The sequence below is a fragment of the Mauremys reevesii genome, linkage group 10, assembly GCF_016161935.1.
Source record: "Mauremys reevesii isolate NIE-2019 linkage group 10, ASM1616193v1, whole genome shotgun sequence".
Lineage (NCBI taxonomy): Eukaryota > Metazoa > Chordata > Testudines > Geoemydidae > Mauremys > Mauremys reevesii.
Genome location: NC_052632.1, coordinates 494,681 through 515,350, shown reverse-complemented (window position 1 = coordinate 515,350; position 20,670 = coordinate 494,681). Strand labels below are relative to the sequence as shown.

General features: G+C 46.3%; 1 protein-coding gene across 2 annotated transcripts in view; it reads right to left on the bottom strand.

Annotated features, from left to right (window-relative positions):
- Positions 1 to 2,557: 2,557 nt before the first annotated feature.
- The window catches only part of MAP1A (microtubule associated protein 1A), a 100,710-nt gene continuing 82,597 nt past the window's right edge, over positions 2,558 to 20,670 (bottom strand). For both annotated transcript variants that reach the window (XM_039493239.1, XM_039493240.1), the window contains 3 exons: positions 11,221 to 20,236; positions 7,049 to 7,281; positions 2,558 to 5,926 (listed from right to left, as the gene is read on the bottom strand). In XM_039493239.1, coding sequence (XP_039349173.1) covers positions 5,771 to 5,926; positions 7,049 to 7,281; positions 11,221 to 20,236 — 9,405 coding nt within the window. In that variant the 3' untranslated portion in view covers positions 2,558 to 5,770. The remainder of the gene's footprint in view (positions 5,927 to 7,048; positions 7,282 to 11,220; positions 20,237 to 20,670) is intronic.

Genomic DNA, 20,670 nt, shown 5'->3' with positions numbered 1-20,670 from the left:
AGAGCAGCTCCACCCATACCACTCTAGATTTGGCAACTAGGTCAGGTGACAAGTTCTGCGATCCCTGTTTAGCCATTCAGATCTTTCTTCTACAAATTTGGGAATTATGAGGGGAGGGTGAGCGCCACACAAAGACTTGAAGACGAAAGGTTACCTTGCAGTAACTATAGTTCTTCTAGATGTTCTGTCCGTGTGGATCCCACCACTCACCAGCCATCCCTGCTCCTTTGAAGGCCATTGCTGCTGGGATTCTGAAGCAGCAAGGGAACCAGGCACAATGACATGCAGGGTACAAGTGTGGCCTCACAATGGACACTGATGTGCATGCATGAAGCTCACAAGGCATGGAGGTCCACATAGACAAAACATCCTAACTACAGTTACTGTAAAGTAAATAATTTACTTCCTGGGCATAGGCAGCCCAGTGCTGGGAGAAGACAGTCCTGGCTTCCTGTGCTCTGATTACAAATTGGGCCTGGAAAGCTCTACCTGAAGGGCTAAAATACAGTTAAAAAGCTTTGCTTAAAAACCCTCCCTGCGACTTAGTGGCGAGCAAGCAAAGGGCTCCAGGGGAGATGGGAGGCTGCCATAGTACATGGCCTTCCCTTTGGCCGCACACAGCTGCTATAAGCAATTTGCTGCCTGAAGGAGCGCCTGAATGGACCCACCTGCAGTTGCTTTCACACCCTGATTTGAGAACCAAGTCGCTTCCTCATTCTCTGCTAGTTTTTGTGCTTCCCATAGTATTTGGAAATGCCACCAGTTAGCCAAGGAATTTGCGTGATAAACTTCACATCTGACATTGGAGAGACAACATGTGTGTCTGGGTCACCTGAGGCATGTGTGAACACACGCTCTCCACAGAGGAGCACTGGGCAAGGTTGGGCTCATACAGCACTAGAATCTGTAGAGTCTTGTATTGATGTGGGCAGGGAAGCGCCACAAACAGTGCAGTACCTGGGGGGAGAGTCTGGACACTCAGCTGGAGTGTCTGTCATCTGTGTTTGTGGGGGGGGGGGTCACTCGGCTTTGTCATTGGAGGGAGGGAGGGGGAAGGTTTCAGCAGCTGGTACCATGAAGAATGTCTCCCAGAGGGGGAGGGCTGGGTCTGCAAAACTCATTTTTCATAGTGGGAAAGAGTTATAGATTCCAAAGCCAGCAGGGACCATTGTGATGTCTGCGCTCCTATCTAACACAGGCCAATAGACATCCCTAAAATCATCCCCAGCGCAGCGCTTTTAGAAAAACATCCAGCCTTGCTTTAAAAAAGGCCAATGATGAAGAATCCACCACAACCTTGGTAAATTGTTCCAACGGTTAATTACCCTCCCTGTTAAAAATGTATGTTTTATTTCCAGTCTGAATTTGTCTAGCTTCAATTTCCAGCCATTGGATCTTGTTATACCTTTCTCTGCTAGATGGACGAGCCCATTATCAAATCGTTGTTCCCCAGGTCGGTATGTATAGATTGTAGTCAAGTCACCCCCTTAGCCGTCTCCTCTTTGTTAAACTGAATGGATTGAGCTCCTTGAGTCCATGTCTATAGGGCACTTTTCTGATGCTTTAATCATTCTCATGGCTCGTCTCTGACCTCTAATTTATCAACATCCTTCCTGTCCTCTGGATACCAGAACTGAACACAGGATTCCTGCAACAGCCACACCAGTGCCAAATACAGAGGTAAAATAACCACTCTGCCCCTATTCATGATTCCCCTAGTTATGCATCCAGGGATCATATTAGCCCTTTTGGCCAGTGTCGCTCTGGGAATTCATGGTCCGCTTCTTAGCAACCATGACCCCATAGTCTTTTGTAGAACTACTGCTTCCAAGGATAGAGTCCCTCTGAGTATGGCCTCCATTCTTTGTTTCATAGGAATGCTAGCTGTATTAAAACACATATTGTTTGCTTCTACCTTGCTATCACTCTGTATCAGTGATCTGGCTTCATCATTATTTACCCCAATTTTTGTGTCATCTGCAAACTTTGTCAGGGATGATTTCATCTTTTCTTCCTGATCGAAATGTTAAATAGCATAGGGCCAAGAACAATCCCTGCAGGACACCACTAAAAACACACCAGGTCCATAACTTCCTATTTACAATTACACTGTGAGACCTATAATTTAGCTAGTTTTAAATCCATTTAACGTGTGCTGCGTATATTTTCTGTAGGGGGCCAACGGTCAGGGAGGTCATGGGTGTATAATGGGGGGGAGGGGGCAGAACTTCACACAAGTTATGTCCCCCGTCTCCTGGTGCCCATATGCTTGAGATGTATGGAACTGCCCAGTTGGACAAACTCAAATGGAACAGTTTACAAAAGCCCAAGACATTATTTTTTGCAACTAATGTGGCTTTATTATTGTGTCAAGCTCCTCCCTTTACAGCAGTTAGTTACAGAGTGTTGCACATGAATGTGGGGAAAAGGAACTAAAATCAAGGAACTAAGGTCAAATAGTAACATGAGGCAGAAGGAAAGAACCTGGGCGCTCTGTTTTTACAACATTCAGCATAGAGAGAAGCTAGGAGCACAAACTGCCAGCTCAATGCAGTTAAAACATTCACTGTTTTATTATAATTTTAAAATAATATTTTGTACCTATTACATACGGGAATATTACACATTGTCGTCCACATGCAGAAACAAGCAAAAGCGGAGTTTAAATGTTTCTCTACTGTAGTGTCGTGGTACCTCTGGGTTGGCCGGTGTCCCATAGGCTAACAGCCTCAGGCCTGCAGCCATTTGCTGGGGAAGGCAGGGCTTGGCCCTGTTATAAAGATGGTGAGTTTTTTAAAAGGTGTTTTCCCATAAATTTTGAGGAAGGCGAGAGAAGCTGAAGACAGCGCACACTGCTACAAAACTCTTCAAAAAGGTGTGAAAGAGGCTCAGGGCAGGGAAGAGAGTGAGCACTGGGGTAAAGCTGCTGGAGGGCACAGCTGCAGCAACCAGGACTGTGTCCTGGGGTGGGCAGATATGTTCAACTGGAACATACGCTCCCAGCTGCTCTTCCTTCCTGGTGAATGCAGGCGCCCCTAAAGCCCCACTGTCTCTCTTATTAGTCAGAATTGCTTCAAGTTTAAGAATGAGACACATTCATATGCGGGTCTATCTAAAGTTAGTGCATTAACTTTTTCTGCCTAGACACTCTGCTGAGGAAATGGACTCAGTAGCTGAGCATGCATGAGCTGTTCCCTCTTAAAACCCAGTGCTGAGTGCGCTAGGCTTCCAGGCACCAGGAGTTGGCTGACAGCCAAGCACAGGTAAACTGGACTAACTGACTTCTTGAATGACCTAAAGTGAAAAGCCCAAAGAGAGAAAAGAGGCCAATGGAAAAACAGGTTGGATCTGTATCACTGCCTGCCTGTGATTGGCTGTCATAGCTGACATTCATACATAGTGACTCGATCAGTTTACAGAGAACAACATTTATTCTCCTGGCAGACACAGTTTGGACCAACTAGTTTAAAAAAAACACAAGAAAATACAATGCAGGAATTTAATAAATCCCCAAACAAGAATCTAACACGCAAAACAAGGGCTGTAGCTAAAGGGCCAGCTGTGCCATTCGGCCTCAGCTCCTTTTCCCTGCAGGTGCTGGGCTTTAGAGACACCGACCCTGCTTTGCATCCTGGCTGGAGACCCCTGCGGCTGCCAGTGATACTTTGTTCATTTCTCTAAGGTCTTTCTGTTCTTTAAATTGTAACATCTGAGTATTCACAGTGAGATCCCAGAAAAGCACATGGCGCCATGTTAACATGTATAAATTAAAATATTAACTCCATACAAAATGCAGCTTAACACCAAAAATAAATATATAAATTAGATGGCAAAATAAATCATTTCCATAGAAATCCCATTTTAGTCCTCTAGCAGCAGGTTTTTCAGGCAGCATTTTCTCTACACCAGCTGCCCGGGAACTGCTAGTTAGCTAGTGGCACAGATTAGTGTGTCCCAGCCAAGCACAGCGTAAGGACCTGATCCCCCTCCCCCCTCCGAGCTGGGCCCAATGCCAAGTACCGGCACTGACACGTGTTTGGGGCTGTAGGCCAAGATTTTCATCGCAGCCTTTTTATTTTATAGCCTCCCAACTGCCTCATGTCTCTGACTTGCTAAAAAAAATCCTTCCTGGTGCCATGAGCAGCCTGCCTCCGCTCTGCAAAGACCGATCAGTGACACAGCAGCTGAGCACTAGTGCTTGAGCAGCCACTTCCACTGCCTCACGTTTATGGCCCTTCATGATCACGAACTGAGCCTGGAGCCTGAAAGGGCTTCTCCACCACTAGCTTATATAATGCTCTGATTTATTACTCAGCAGCAATGGGCATAAATCTGTTACGGTGGCTATGAGAGCACAAGAATGAGAGAGCAAGACCTGGACAATTGCTCGTCGTGGTGGCCCAGTCTGTGCTCGAAAGGGCACACTCATGTTCCTTTCACAGCAGCGGGGAAGTAACACTGGAGAAATCATTAAGATAATATTTCAAAAGGGTTTCTGGAGGGGTCGCTAACCCCCCCACCCCACCCCCTCAAGCAGTCTCCCCATTTCCCCAGCTTCTTGACACCCTCACTTGTGAGCAGCAAGATGCCTGACTGTACCACTGAGGAGTCAGGGCTCCAACATGTAGGCAGGGAGATTAATGTCCTGTCAGGCCACTGATAAGCTGCACAGTGATCAGACCAATGGCAACAAATTGCCTCTCCACTGCTGGCAGAACTGTCTACAATGTGCTTCCTTGCCTGCATCTCTGCTGCCTCAGGTCCATATCCTTCCTCTTCCCCCTCAAGAAAGCCTTTGGTTCATACGCAAATCCTGGACCAGCAGCGGCCAGCGTTATCTTGAGCCCGTCTGTTCAGGTGAGTTGGGGGTTGTGCGTTTGGATACCCTTCTGACTGGGGCTGTTCACGTGACAGTCCCTGGATGACGCCTGCAGTCACACTGCTGATGCTTATAAGTACAATGTTAATCACTTTACAAGTGCGAAGCTGAGGTTAGCAGATTAGGAATGTGCTCTTTGTAGCTAAGAATGACAAGCCAACGCTCCACCAAGCCAAATTATTCTTCATCACAGCTCCTCAACCATGGCAAAAAATATGAATGGGTAACCTAGCAATGGGTGTCCAACAACTCAGGGCAGAAGCCTCTGGAAATAGACAAACACAGCAATGCGTAGTTGGAGTCCAGCTCTCTTTTCCTAGCAAGCCTCATGTTCTGAGAGCTGGAGGAATGGCCTTCTCTTTTTGTCAGGTATTTTCAGAATACTGACACCAGAATCCCTTCGCTCCTCTCTCACTCCCCGTTTCCTCTATTTCACAGTCTCTCTCCCACATCCGTGACCATCACAACTATCTTCATGCAGCAGCAGAGCTACAGGCCAAAGGAAACATTTCATGGTGCTACAAGCCAAGTGGCAGTGCAACCAGGGCAAGGGTAGGAGAGCAAGTGCTCGCAGCATCAAGGCAGCCAAATTATTCTACAGCGACTATACAGGCAGCAAAATAAACCAGGAAAAGAGAAGCTGGCCCTGGCCTGGTACTGCTCCTTGCATGACCTCTCAGTTCCGCACAGAATCTTAGAGACCCCCCCAGGCTCCTCTTTCAAAGCATCCAGTGTTGAGCTGGATGGGTCCTGGATCTCCTGGCAAATGGGAATGACATATAGACTAAACCAGAAGAGAAGAACTGGACTGTGATGAGATGGTATCTCTGTCTGAGTGCTGCATGGTGGTGGACAGCATCGAGGGATGAGAGCCAGGTGTGGCTGGGAGATTCAGAACTCAATTTTGCAGGCTGGGAAGGATTCATCCTGCATCACTACAGTGCTGCTGCTTGCTAGCACCATGATGTTCAGCTCCTGCTGTTTCTCATGGGTTTGTTGGTACCATTCTCGTGTCACCTCAGTGTCATGTGTTGGAATCAGTGTCACCTGGAAAAGACAAAAGAGAAAACTGACAGCACTGCTACTCTCTGGTTTAGTGCACCAACAAATCGTGCCCATACAAGCCTATAACCGTTACTCTGTCCTCATGGCCTCGCCTGCTTGTTTTTCCATCCACCTGTTACATAATTGTCTTTTAAATTATAATGGCCTCTGTACCATCGCTCTGTGCAGCATCCAGCCCAAGGGGGTCCCGGCCTTTTGAGGCACAGGCACTACCACAACATAAATAATATTAAGACAAAGGAGAATAGAAAGGTAAATGAGGGTGGAGACAAGCTGTGCTGGAGAATGAGTTGGGCAATAGCAGCGAAAGTAGCAGCAAATCTGTGTTCGCAAGGGCTCCAGTAATGGTCGTGGAATGACCGGAAAGTGCCACACAGCCTTGTGTCACCCTACCCAGGTGCAGAACATGTCCGCTCAAAAGCCCTGGCATTTGAGGACGCGGTATCTAGCAAAGCAGTTTGGACAAATGCATGCTCTGCTCTAGCCCTGCCTGTAGGAACAGGCACTATCCAGGCTCTCACTGATACCTTGTAGGGAAAGGTGGGTATTATAAGGAATAGTAGTTGATGGTTTAAAGGAGCTAATAGGAAGTTATTATTGGAACAGCTTTAGAATTGTGATTTCAACACTGTCCCCACTGCCAGGGAGGGAAGTGGGGTGGGTGACCCTGTCCCTGATACCAAGTTAGTGGGCTACTCTGCTGTCTTAGGATTTACTTTCCAGCTGGTTTCTGCCAGAGGACAATTTCTGTTTCCTGCTGCAGAGGCAGGAGGAGTGAGTGATCTTTAAGTGCATGAATGTCATGATAGGGAAAGAGACTGTATCCCCCCCATTTTCTCCTCATTCCTCAGGCTACTTCGTCCTCCTGTCAGGCTACTGACAAACAGGACCACAAATGGCAGGGAGAGAAGAGAGGCTCCTAAGATTTCAGTGACTGGCGCCTAACACTGTACAGTGAGAAAGTCCCAGTCCCATTTGCTTCCCTCTAGTGCACATAATGTGAGATTTTTTCCACTGTGGATCAATATTGTAATAGGCTGAATTCTCCCTAGAATTCCATGATAGAGTGAACATCACACAATCCTGCAGATTTAAGTCACTTACCTGCAAGTTCTCACCCCACTGGGACTTTCCTTCCAGAAGTGCATCCAGTACCGCATGGCTGGGCTCCCCGTTGACTGGATCATTGCCACTCACAACATAGTATGAAGCTCGGACCCGCTTGAAGAACTCCAGGTCTGTGTTCTTCCCACTGCAGTGGTTGGGGATGTAGGCCAGGTCCACATAGACAGGGGGTCCATGGAGCACAGAGAGATTGCTTTTGGGGCTACTGGAAACTTTGGAAAAGAGAAATCAGGGGCTAACAAAATCCTGAAGCATCTGGAATGCAGGAAGATTTCCTGCAGCTGCAGAGACTAAGTTAAAGGGTCTAGGTTGGCTCCTTCTCTCTGCTACCGAGAGGAAACAAGAGTGAATGGTCTGTCCCAGCAGTAGCACAGAAACCGGGTGGGAAAGGGAAAGGTCTGCAATTCTTTAGTGCCTGACTGAGCAGCTTTGGGATCAGGTCCAGAATGGCCTTTGCTGCAGAATGGAACCAAATTCCCCTTTATTAGCTTTGGCAGAGTCATTAGCCCAGTCACTATCTGGTTAAATAGCCCGTTTTGGTTTCTTAACCTATCTTGGCTATAGTAATATGTCCTGATGTCCTTTATCTGACAGCCTTTGGAATCTACAGTAACATCTCCAGGAACTCCTGCCTGGCTCTTAATGAGGCCTAGCAGTTCTTTCTGATGACTGTCTCACATTCCTCATCAATATTTCTGCTCTTTCAGCATTTCCTGTCATCATTTCTGCATCCTTCAGTCGTTGGGTAAGAGATGATCCCAAGCGCAGAGGCATAGAGTGATACACACATTTAGACAAGGACCTGAACATGGAGATATGTGAATACCTGCATTCACACAGCCATGCCCATACTAGTACAGACACATAGCCAAATGCACATTGTAGACATATACACAGGCAGTATCATCTATGCAGACACTAGGAAATATGTGAGTACACACCAGTATGTGAATACAGCATGTGCAGGTATTTACACCACCCCCCTAAACATATTTTTTTGTCCATGTGTCTCTTAGGCCTTTAACGCTAAAGTTCCCGTGGTGTTTGGGCTGATACATGAACTGTTCTGTCAATTTAAAAAAAAAGTCCAAAAGGGAAGAAAGAAATGAAGAGGCACAATAATAATAATAATAAAAGCTCTGCCCCCATTGGCCCTCCTCACATACAGTATAATCTGTAGGCCTCGTTTTCTTTCCATAGCCAATTCATGGCAGCAGCCAGGCTAAACACCAGCATTAACAAGAGACAAATAGCTCAGGGAATGGACAGTGGGTACAGAATCTGTCCCTTCTAGCCTGCACATGTGACGCTGGCTGACATCTCTCTTCGATGGCCTGGTGGCGTATTACACTTTCTAGTGGGCAAGCGTCCATATCTCTAAAGCCACCTAATGACATAACCTTATCCCCTCCCCTTCGTTTGCCTTACCTTCCCCCGCCCCTCCTACAAGTCTTTCCTCCTTCTCCCCATCATGTTTCTCTCTTGTTCTCCTTGTCTAACCTCATTTGCCCCAGTGATTCCAGCCCATCTTAGCTCCTGATCCCCACACACCTTCCTCCCTTACGCTCCTCCTTAACTCTCCCCTGGCTCTTTTCCCCTCACAATACAAACATGTGTTCGTCTCTCCCACCTTGAAAAACAAAAACCCTAATCCTGACCCAACTGGCCTCTCTAGCTGGCACCCTATCTCCCTGCACGCCCCACCCTTCAGCTCATTGAACCTCTGACTGCCAGACGCTGGGACTGGACGACAGGGAGGGATCACTCAATAAATTGCCCTGTTCTGTTTATTCTCATTGAAGCATTTGGCACTGGTCACTGTTGGAAGACAGGATACGGGGCTAGATGGACCATTGGGCTGACCTAATATGGCTGTTTTTGTATTCTTACGAATGCACTGGTTATAGCGCCTCCCCTCCAATTCCAGCTCATGACGCTCTCCAATCCAGTTTCCACTCCCTGCATGCCACTAAAACACTTTTGGCAAAGTCTCTAATGCTCTCTGCCCAGTCACAGCTCAGCACCAGTTCTCTATCCTCATCCACCGTCATCTGCCGTCAACACCACAACCAGGCTCTTCCTGACAGCCTGTCCTCCCTTGGCTTCTGTGACTCTGGCCTCTCCAAGTTCTCCAATTGCTCCTTGACCATGTCCTTCTGAGGAGCCACCTCAGCCCCCTCTCCAGTTTTCCATTGGTGTGCCACAGGGCTCTGTGCTTGGTGCCCTTCCCTTCTCCCCCTATGCCTTAGCTCTGGATAATCTCATCTGCTATACAGCTTCAACGCCGAGCCCTGTGTGGATGACTCAGAGCCAGCTCTACTGCTGACCTGTCTCTATTTGCCCACTCAAATCTTAGCCTGTCACCTGATATCTCTTGGGGATGTCTAGCCATCAGTTCAAGCACAACATGGCTAAAACAGAGCTCCCAATCTTCCACCCCAAACCCTGCCTGCTACCTCCTATCTTGATCACTGAGGACACCACCACAATCCTGCCTGTCACACATGTTCATAACCTGGGCAGCATGTTTGGATGTCATTGCTCCAGGACCTCACATTCAGGCTTGGTTTCAATTTTGCGGAGTCTTTCTCTATAACATCCCTGAGCTACAGCCTTATCTAGTCACACAGCTAACAACTGTCGTCCAGACAGCAGATGCTTATCTTCTGTTGCGATTACTGCACCCGCCCTCTCACTGGTGATGATTAAATAACTCTTGCCCCACTCACAGCCATTCAGGCTGCCACTGCAGAGACCTCTTCCTTAGTCTGTCACTTTGCCCGTGTCACCTCTCTCTTTGGATTCCTTCCATTGGCTTCCCTTCTCTACTGAATCAAATATAAGCTACTTATCTTCACTTTCAAGGCCCTTTATGGCATAGCCCCACCCTACCTAGCAGCGCTTATTTGCTAGCAAGATGTTGGTTCCTGCCTCCAATAGGCCCAGGCTGCCAGCCGCCATCATCCACTTGTTAAATTGTCAAGCATCTTTATGCTTCCTCCCATGCTGCCCCTCGTGCTTGGGAGGCACTAGCCACGAACAGCCATAAAACTACCCCATGAGCCACCTTCAAATGCCCCCTCAAAAACTCTCCTGTGCCAGGATTTCTACAAAAATCTAGACAGTGGTTTGGTCGCTGGTGTACTGAGACCACTGCCCATCATGGTGACCAATAATGTTTGTTTCACTGGCCCCGCCCCCCATCTGTTTGTATCCAGCTGATGTTGCTTGTTTTATAGTTAAATTATAAGTGCTTTGGGGCAGGGATCATCTACATGTTCTGTATTTGTACAGCGCCTAGTGTGCTGGGATCCTGGTCCATGACGGGGGCTCCTGGGCACTACCCTAATACAACGAACAACAACAGTTGGCCTCCGTGATGGCACTCGTAGCAGAGTGCCCAAGGACTGCATGGACCATGGAGACTGAACTTCCCTCTCAACTGGTTCCTCTGAGCAGGACTGAGACACAGTGGCAGGGAGTAGTGTGTGTGTGGGGGGGAAGCTGGCCTCTACACTGCACCTCTTCTGGGGATACAGAGAGGATTTCAGTCTCCAAGACTATCAGTCAATCTGGCATCTTCCACTGTGGGAGGAGACGCCAGGATGACCAAGGTTCTATGCTACTCAGCTCCCCCGCTGTGATTTCAGGAATTGATTGTGGAGGATACTCCAATCTAGTCTCTGTTCATAGTTACAGAGGGAAGGCAACATCTCTGCACCCAAACGAACTCCTAGTGTCATGATCAGTTCAACCCTGGAGAATGAAGCAACAGCCACCATAGTTAGGTGTCTTATCCCACTGTTACTACAATATTACGGTGGGTTCTGCTAGTCCCTCTGAGACCAGAGAATTCTAACTACTGATCACCCTGTGGGGAACATACTCCCTGTGTGTATAACAGAATCTAAACATAAAGGGTTTAAATTACCAGATGTTTGGCTTCATTGCTACTGACTTTCTCTGCATTTTTTTTAAATCACTGCCTATCACAATCCCTCAGCACTTGCAAACTCACTCTGACATGCTAGGAAGTGCCCATTAACTGCCACTCAGTGCCCTAAATAGTGCAGCAAATGCTTACATTTTAGTTAGTGCTTTGCTTATTGTTTAAGCAAAAGAGAATTCTCCTTTGGGGAGGGATTTCTTACCAGGGTTTGTTTTGATGCCATTAACAAGGGTCTTGCCCGGGTTGCTGTGACTGCTCCGGGATAACTCATCCTTCTCTTCTATGTGAGAGGGCTGCACTAATTGGGTACGTGGTTTTGACTGCTTCTCTCCTCCATCTCGCTCTTTTTTTGCAGTGGTAGATTTTGGAGACCTGTCTAATGGCTGTTTCACAGGCGTGGGAGACCGCTTCCCTTTGACATCTAGTTTCCGGGCAGGTGATGATGATTTGGGTTTACTCAAAGGCTTCCTCATTCCTTTGCTCTTTTCTTTCAGATCCTTTTTGGATATTTTATCAGTTCTGCTCACATTTTGCTCATTTACCAGCATTTCAGGGTCCACCATGCAGACATCTGGATGAGGGGGATGAGGATGGGGATCTATCATTGGAACAGGTTGTGGATCATGGCTAGACCTTGTGCTGCCATGATGCGAAGTACCCACAGCTTTGTCTACTGGGAGGAAATCTGCATCTTCATCTGAGTCCATGGCAGCATCAGCTGTGATGGATGGACATTCCTCTGTCTCTGGAGGGACATCAGAGTCAGATTGGGAGGTTCCAGAGTCACTCACTGATGTGGGAGGGGTTTCCTCTATCATCGTGGCTTGTACATCACTACCAGTAGTGTGGTGTGGCCTCCCCTTCACTGAAGGATGACCTTCATCCTGTGAGAGGTCACTATCTTCAGAGAGGTCATGAGGACTTGGGTTGATGAATGATGGAGACAACTCACCCTTCCTCTGTTTATATTCGCAGGAAGAGAACTTCTGCCTATTGTCAGAGCTGGCTCCTAAACATGGCTCTCCCTCATGGGAAGCATCTCCATGGTCCTCAGTTCTTTCTCCCCTTTGTGCCTCTGGAGAAAAGGGCTGGAAGGTATGCTCAGGGGACATCAGTGAAGAAGGCCGGCTCTGCCTAGCCATATCCTCTCCCCCCAAGGATGGTGACACAGTCCAGTCAGAATCAGGAAGTGCTTTCTCATCTTTCACCTCTGCTGCACTATGCACACTTCGGAAAGCTTGCGGACTTGTGCTCACTTCTGTTGGGCCATTGGCTGTGGCTGCTGCTTCTTGCTGATGAGGAGGAAATGATGTCAGTACATCAGGAAATGAGGTCATTGCCATAAGCGTTTCAGTGACAGATGAGTGTTGTTCTGGGCTGGATGCACAACTTTGCTTTTGTTTTTCTGTGGACAGTGGTGACATCAGTGTACTTTGGCACTCAATTCTGCATGGCAGCGTGTTATCCACATCACATGTGAATGCAGAACCACAGTTCTCAGCGGACACAAACCCTTCGGTTTCAGCTGGATATGTTTTGACAGAATCAGCTGGAATCAATGGAGACACATCCCACAGGCTCCTGGTGTCTGGCTCTGCTCCTGTGTATGCAGAAAGCATGTGGGGGTAGAAGCTTTCTGCTGTAGTGTGTATCACAGGGGTAGTGGCTTCAGGTGAGGCATCCTCTGAGAGTCTGGGACAATCATCTTTTGCCCGCTGTTGGGATGCAACTTCTCTTTCCACAGCCCCAGAGAACAACTTGTCTTCTTTATATGGGCTCAGTGGTGAAAAGCTAAGGGAAGATGAATCTACACTGGTATCTTTTTTAGAAACCTCCAGGTACTCATCTTTCTTCCCCTGGTCTGAGAGCAAAGCATCAGGAAATTTTAAAATAAGAGATTTGTCCCCTAAGTGGCCTGAAGAGGATGTCTCATGTCTAAACACAATGGATGGCTCATGTTTTCCTAGAGAGGAAAATTCAAACCCAGTTGAAGATAAATCCATTTCTTTACTTTGCAGTGCCAGACCCTTTTGATGTTCCTCTTTCACATACTTAGCAGTAGACTTTAAGCAAATATCTTTGTCTTTGTCATAGCCCTCAGAAGCAATCTCTGCATGGTGATAATCTGTTACTAGAAAGTGTGCTTCCTTTGGGGACTTTTCAGCATCTTTTCCCTGTTGCAAAGAAATTTGGCTTGAATAGGACATTTCTGATGCCCAAACGTCTCTGCATGTATCTGTCAGGGTACTGTAGCCAGCAGTACCTGCCTCTATAACTGTTGCTGTTTCAGTTTTCTCAACTCCACGTTCCTCTTTCTGCACTGGATCACAAGGGGAGGAGGCAATTGATGTTGACAAATGAGACTCTTGGTGCTTGTCCTGGTGAAGCAGCTCTGATACATGGGCCATCTCCATTACTGAAATGTCTGCATACACTTCCTCCTCACTGACTTTTTCTGGTGCTTGGGGAGGGCTGGGCAATTTGGACTCCTTTTCAGATTTCTCCTTTGCACCTTTTTCTAACTCTGAGTCACTGGTGCTCTCTTCTCCTCGTCCTGCTTTTTCGTAGTATAACTCTTTGGGCTGAGGCTCCATTGGTGACAGAGATCTCTGCTCCTGGCTGATAGAAATTATGTTTTCATCTGGATGAGCAGCTTCAATGTAAGGAGCTCTTTTTTCTTGATAAAATGCATCTATGGTGTGTGTAGGAGGAGTGCACTCACTGCTTCCAGGAGAGGAAGGAGGCAGGGTCAAGTATGGTTCTTTTGGTGCGGCAGTTGATGAGCTCAGCCCATTCTGTTCTTCCTGCATTTCCTTGAATCTCAAGTCACTGGGAATCCCATGCTTATCTGACTCTGCCAGGGGTGAATATCTTTCATGGATGTCTGTGTACGCAAAGGAAGAATCCACTTTATCTTTGGGGGAAGTTGGGGATGACAGCTCCTTTTCAGCAGAGGTGTAGAGGCAAGACTCTTCTTCTTTTGCAGAGATGTGATAAAGTAGCTGTTTCTGAGACACAGATACTTTCTCTGTCCTAGAGGCCACAAATGTAGGCTCCAGCTTTTCCTTATCAGGGTGACCTAGGTTGTCCACATCCTTCAGGATAAGGCTTGGAAGCCCAACTCCAGACACAACTACCTGGTCATAGATGTCAGCATACTGGAAAGTCCTCTCATCAGGGTAGGGAGTTGGTTCCCTTTCTTCCTGCTCTAGCTGTTTAGCATGGTCATCTCCTTTGGATGCACAGACCTCTTTCTCAGAAGGACTGGAAGAGGGCCGAGTGCAAGACTCTGAATGATGTTCCACTTGGCTGAAAGAACCCATGTCCTCAGAATGGCCTATGATGTCACTGCTGCTTTTGGGATGATATGGTCCTGAAAAAGAGTGCATGCTGTTCTTTGACACTGCATCACTGTCTTTTTGGGAAGCTGCTACATATTCATATTCTGCTGGGCTTGTAGAGTACAGAAGAGCAAATGCTGCTGAACTCTGCTCTTTGCTTCCTCTAGGTTCATCAGGAGCCTCAGTGGATTTGCTTTCAGCATTCTGCTCTATGTCTAGCATGTATTTAGAGTCTGATGTTTCTTGGTTCAAAGCATCAGCATCTGATATCTGCACTGTGGCCCCCTGCAGAACTTCAGCCTGCAAAACTGGTTTGCTTTGGTCTATCATGAAATGTTTTTCTAGTTCTTGTGTACTTGTGTCCACCTCCTTTTCTAGAGCACTAGATGATGCAGGCAGAGGAGATACTGTCAGTGCTCGGTCTAATGATTTAGCATATAGATCCAGGACTGCTTTCTCCTCATGATCCAAGTAGGAGTAATCTTGTTTAGATAGGAACAACGACTCTTCCCTTCCTTTTGCTGCACTTGATGGTTTGACCTGTTTTTCTTCTATACAGACATGCTGAGAAGATGGGGTTGCTCTAACTACTTCTGATTTTTCAGAAGAGGTGATCTCAATAGGGGCTATTTCCATTTTATTTGTTTCCAGTGAAAGTCCTTTGTCCTCCCACCATGCAAATTCTTGTGCTTCTGCTGAATCTACTTTGAAATGTCCAGCTTCTGTTTCTTGAGGTACAGGCTTGTCTTCACCATAACAAAGATAATCTTCCTTCTTAGGCAGATAGCCTGCCTGCCTGGGGGCATCTTCTTCCTGGAAATATCCATATTCTGAGTCTGAAGTTTTCTTCTCTACTGTTTCCAAGGCATAACCTTTATATGCCATAGAATATATAATCTTTTCCTCTTCTGTTACGGTAAGAGAAGATTTTTTTTTATATTCCTGAACCTCATCCAAAAAAGTGCTCTCTCTTTCCTTATCATACTTCTGTTGGCTTTCCTTACTTCTTCTCTCTTCCATCTCCTCTGGAAACCACACTTTCTTCTCATAATTTAGATTTTTCATATAAATGTCTTCCATTTCTGGAGATTTTTCTTCTTTAGTTTGTGTCTCTTCCATGAAATCACAAGATTTGACATCTTCAGAGCAAACGTCTGAGGACTCTTTATCCTGAATTCGTCTGGATTCTGTGAAGTGTAAGAACTTCATATCTGGAAAAGTTTCTTGAGAGCACATTTCTAAAGCTTTTCCCCTGGCCAGGCTCATTTCGGTTAAAGAAAACACTCTGGTATCTTCTGGAGATATTTCCGCAGAAGAAATTTCTGTAGGTAGCATATCTTTAATTGGGCTGTGTTCTGGGCAAAGAGGGGATTTTGGTTTTTCTTTAATGATATCTTTGGCAGCAGTTTCCTGTGATTTTTCACTTGTAGCTGGGCTCTGCTGCATGAAATGCAGGGGTATGACAGCTTCTGGGGAGAATTCATTAGTGGATGTGGCTAGAAATGTTTCTTTAGCAAGGCTCTTTTCTGTAAAAGTAAGAGACTTAGTGTCTTCTGGAGAAGTTCCTTTCATGAAAATGTCTGGAGATGTTTCCTTACCAGGACTCTCTTCAGTGAGAGAAATTGATTTGGTGTCTTCGGGAGAAATGTCTTTAATGAAAATGTGAGTAGATTTTTCTTTTTCTAAGGTATGGCCTGTGAAATATAATAGTGGTTTCGCTTCTTCTGGAGAAGCTTCTCTAATGGAACTATCTGAAGATTTTTCTTTACAAAGACTTTCTTCTCCAAAAGAAAGTGATTTGGAATCATCTGGAGATATTTCTTTAATGGAAATTTGTGAAGATTTATCACTTTCAAGTTGGCTTTGTTGTGGAACCTCAGCATTTTTGGGAGATATTTCTTTGGTAGAAACTGGCTCTTTAGCTGTGTATTTTTCAAATTCTAGTGAAACGTCTTGCATCATTTCAGTTTCTTTAAACTCCGCCTTCTTTTCTGGCTTTGAAATAATGTCTGTGCTGGGAATGTACAGTTTGGAATCATCCTTTTCACTAATTTCAATGGTTTCCTGTTTGTGATAAGAAATGTGTAGCAGCTGTTCCTTTCCAATGGGCAGTTCCTGCTTTTCATTTCTTGGAAACATGGACTCCATAGGCAGTAGCACTTTGCTAGCTAAGCCAGGCTTCTCCTGTATAACAGAAGGCAACTCTTTTTCAGGGATATCATTAGCCGCAGGTGCTTCAGCTTTTTTAAGTGGTTCAAATTCACTCTCAGCTCCTTTTTCTACACCAGAAGTTTGTCCTTCGCCTTTCTTTACAGAAGCATCTCTGTCATTTTCAAATAACTCCGCTTCCACAGTTTCCAGTTTCTCCTCCACAGGGGACTGATGGAAAGGTGTGTGTCCAGCACTAGTGGGGCCAGATTGTGTTGGAGATGCCATCTTGACTGTGCTATCATCAGGACTTATGCATCGTTCCTCAGCTTCTCCAGAACTGGAGTCTACCTGGGAAAGTTGTGTTTCCTCTGTGGATAATAGCAACATGGATGCTTCTGTGCGGGATTCAATTAAAACATCAGCCAGGTGCCCTTGCTGAATAAACAGCTGGGCACCATAATGCCCTCTGAGTTTCTCAGGCATCTCAATATTTGGAGTCTCATCTTCTTCTTCCTCTTCTTCCTCCTCTTCTTGCAGGCCCTTCTTCTGAGCTTTGAATTTTCTCTCTCCTTCTGCTAACGCCTGGAAGTCTTCAGAAGGTGGAGATTTAAAGCATTTGTCCTCCTCTAAGGAGGATGTTGGAGAGATTGTGCCAGCAGAGGGCACATAGTCTAGGCCTTGGGTGGCTTCAGTCCGAGAGGAGGGTATGCTGTTTACTGTGTCCAGAAGTAACGAGCTTTTTCCAGTCTCTTCTGTTTGTGGAGCTGTTATGGATGCAACAGACTGATCTTCTGCAACTGAAGTGGCAAAAGAGGAAAGCTTGTCACATTCTGTAACAGACGTGGCAGAGGACACGTGTTCCTCTTCAGCCAGTGGGGCTGCTACAATGCTTGTAGGATACACAAGGATTTCAGATTCTTGGCTGATGTAGCCCTTGGCAGCAATATCAGTAGTGGAGGTGGCTTGGATACCATGTACTGCCTCAAAAGAGCCTGGGTGATCAGGCACAGAAATATCATATGCACTAACATCATACTTCAAGTGTGGGATCCTCTCTTCCTGTTCGTCATGTATTTCCTCATCAGAAATGGTCTGTTCAGTCTCCGAGTAGCCAGGGATGGTTTCATCCTGGATGTACGAAATGTGTTCTGCTGTGGCTCCTGGGGGGACAGGTGCACTTCTCAGGTAGTACTCCTCCTTAGTTACCTCCTTTTCAAGTAACTTACTTTTCTCACCGATTTCCTCACTGAACTCTCTTTTCTTTTCTTTAGCAGTGAATTTTGTGCCCTTCTCTTCATCCTGGTGTAGCTGATAGAACTCTTTAGTCTTCATGTCCTTTTCCTCTGTGTATTGTTCTTCTGTTTCTTCCAGTTCTGCCTTTTCTATCACATCCTCTCTCTTTTCCTTCTCACCTTCCTCACCTGTATCCATCCCCTCAATGTACTTTTCACAAGTCTTAATTTCTCCTTCCCTCTGCTTTCTGTCCAAAGATATTTTCTGCTCTTCTTCCTTCTCTTTGAGTTCTGGGGTCTGAGCTTCTCTTGCTGCTGCTTCTGTGTGCGTTGGTACCTGCCCTCTCTCATCTTTGTGAACCTCTGGTAGTAGCTTGGCTTCCTCCTTTCTTTCAGCTTTTTCGGCAAACTCTCCCATCTCAAGAGGTTCCTCCAGGGCTGCTCTTTCATCCTCAGATGTTTCAGCCTGTCCTGCTCTCACCTCCAGCTGATGGACTGGCTTTTCCTCACATGGCAACTCTCTTTCCCTATCAAAGGTGATGATTCCCTCATCTGGGGAATCTAGAGGAGTCATCTTCATCATGATGTTCTCTTCCAAAATTAGAGCTTCATCAAGGTGACCCTGAGCAGTCATCTCAGGGACCCTCTTTCCTTCAGTTTCAGGTCCTCTCATGACTGCATCACTCGCTTCAATATCAGTCATTTCCTGAGCCACCTGCAACTCCACCTTCTCTTCATGATTCAGCTCCTCAAAGTCCTTGGTCAGGTCCTCTGGTGAAGACAGGACTAATCTCTGCTCAGCCATGTCAGCCATTCCTGGCTTCTGCTGTACAGGTCTCTTCTGTGCTGGTGACATCTTCTGTTCCAAAGGTGCTTCCTTTTCAGCTTTGACTCGGGTTTTCTCAGTTTTGATTCTACCTGGAACTTTTGCCTTGTATAATGTTTTCCTCACTTCTGGGGTAAACGGTTTTAAGTCTGGTTTAGAAATTTTTTTCAGCTCTGGTTTGGCTTCTTTCTTTGAATCTTTTTTTTCTTCTTTCTTTCCATCATCTTTTTTAAAGTCCTTTCTCTCTTTCTTAATCTCTTTCTTTTCTTTGTCCTTCTTCTCATCCAGTTTAGACACTTTCTCTTTGAGGTGCTTCTTGCCAATCTTGTCTTTGGTTAGTTTCCTTTTCTCAGCTTTGAGGGCATCACTTGATTCTGTCTTTATCTTTTCAGGTTTTGCAGGTTTCTCAGGAATTTTCTCAGTATGTTCTTTCACTTTTTTCTCAGTTCTGGCCTCCTTTACTATCTCTGGTTTTATCTCCTTAGCTCCATCGTCACTTGCCTCTTCTTTTCTGGCCTGCTTTGTTGCAACTGGCTTGGGGGAAGATTTCAGACTCTCTTTGCTGTCAGTTCGCTGTTTAATCTTGGTCTGCTTCAGAGAAGGTGGAGGTAGGCCAGAAGACATATCCTTCTGAGTAGCTACTGGGTACCTCAGAAAATCCAGGTGCTTGAGCTTCTCAAGACCTTCCAATATTTTATTTTGTGGAGCATTTCCAGGAAACAAAACTCTTACTATTTTTTCTGTTGGGCTTGCTGGCAGCCAAACCACCAGGGCTGTGATGGAGGTCAGATAGGGGACAGAAATCTCACCTTCTTTCCCATTTGCTAGAATGATGCCAGTCTTTGCTTTGCTATTCCCAGCCCATTTCTGCATTAGAAACTGCATCTCCTTACTGTCCTTGACAGGATTCAGGATGTACATGTCCAACTTACCAACCCCCATCTTGTGGAACAGAGTAATGGGCTCAATGGTGTTACTCACCACCCTGTAGAGGGGTTCTGATTTAATCCCGAGTTTATTCAGATACTGCAATGTCAGGCAAGCCTCTTCAATGCTTCTCTTGACTTTCATGGATGATTCAGGCATCTTAAGCTTTTCAGGAACATTAAAAAAAACAACCCCAAGTTCTGGAGAGATGAGGTTCTTCATCCAGTCACTGTAGTTGGTGGAGCCTTGAGATTGCTCCTCATCCTGCTCAGCAATCTTCCTCTGCAGAAGCCCATTAATGCCAGGTAGGTTGTCTGCCCCAATGTGGGTAAGGAGAATGGAGTCAATTCTGTCCAGATGCCTGACCAGCTTCCAAAAGCAGGATTTCCTCTCAGAGCCACCATCCACTAGGATGTTAAATCCATTGACAGCAAACAGAGCAGAGTCCCCTCTCCCACCGGGGAATATGTAGCAGCAGGGCTTGGACAGTTTCAGAAAGCCTCCAGAAGTGGGAGGTTCCAGAAGATCAAATGGAGTTGGCACATCCACAGTCTCAGAGACATACTCTGCAAACTCAGAGACCCCATCCATCTCAGGCAGAACTGGGTCAGGGTTCAGTTTCAGATTAATAAGCTGCTGGAACTGGGGGTGTCCAAGGTTGCTCCAGTCTCCCTCTCCCAAACACGACACAGTGAGGGAGGCCTTGTTATCTGGATCAGTGTTGCTGAGAAGCTGGGCAACCTATTGAGACAGACAAGGACAATCACAGTCAGACACAGTAGTGAGACATTGCAGCATTTAATTTTTTTAAAGCAACGATTAATGTGGGACCATTAAGGACTCCAGTGACATATTACAAAAGAGGCCATGACAGAGGGCAATGCCAAGCTGCATCACTCCTTCAGAGAGGCACAATGCCTCTAGCAGGCCCCTGACAATGCAGCTGTTAGGCCAACTTTGGCCAATGTGAGGTATGGGCCAGAGCCTGGCCTTGCTTTCTCTTTCAAAGCCTAATGCTACTGAGAGGGGGCCTAGCCAGGATGAGATCTTTTGCTTCCTTAATACCAGGACTGCAAGTGTGACTGGCTCTCATGCAGAGCAGAGGCACAAAGGGAGGGGCTTCCTTGTCCTCTTCCCCCCTGCCAACAAGGGCACAATCTGCCCCTAATCATGGG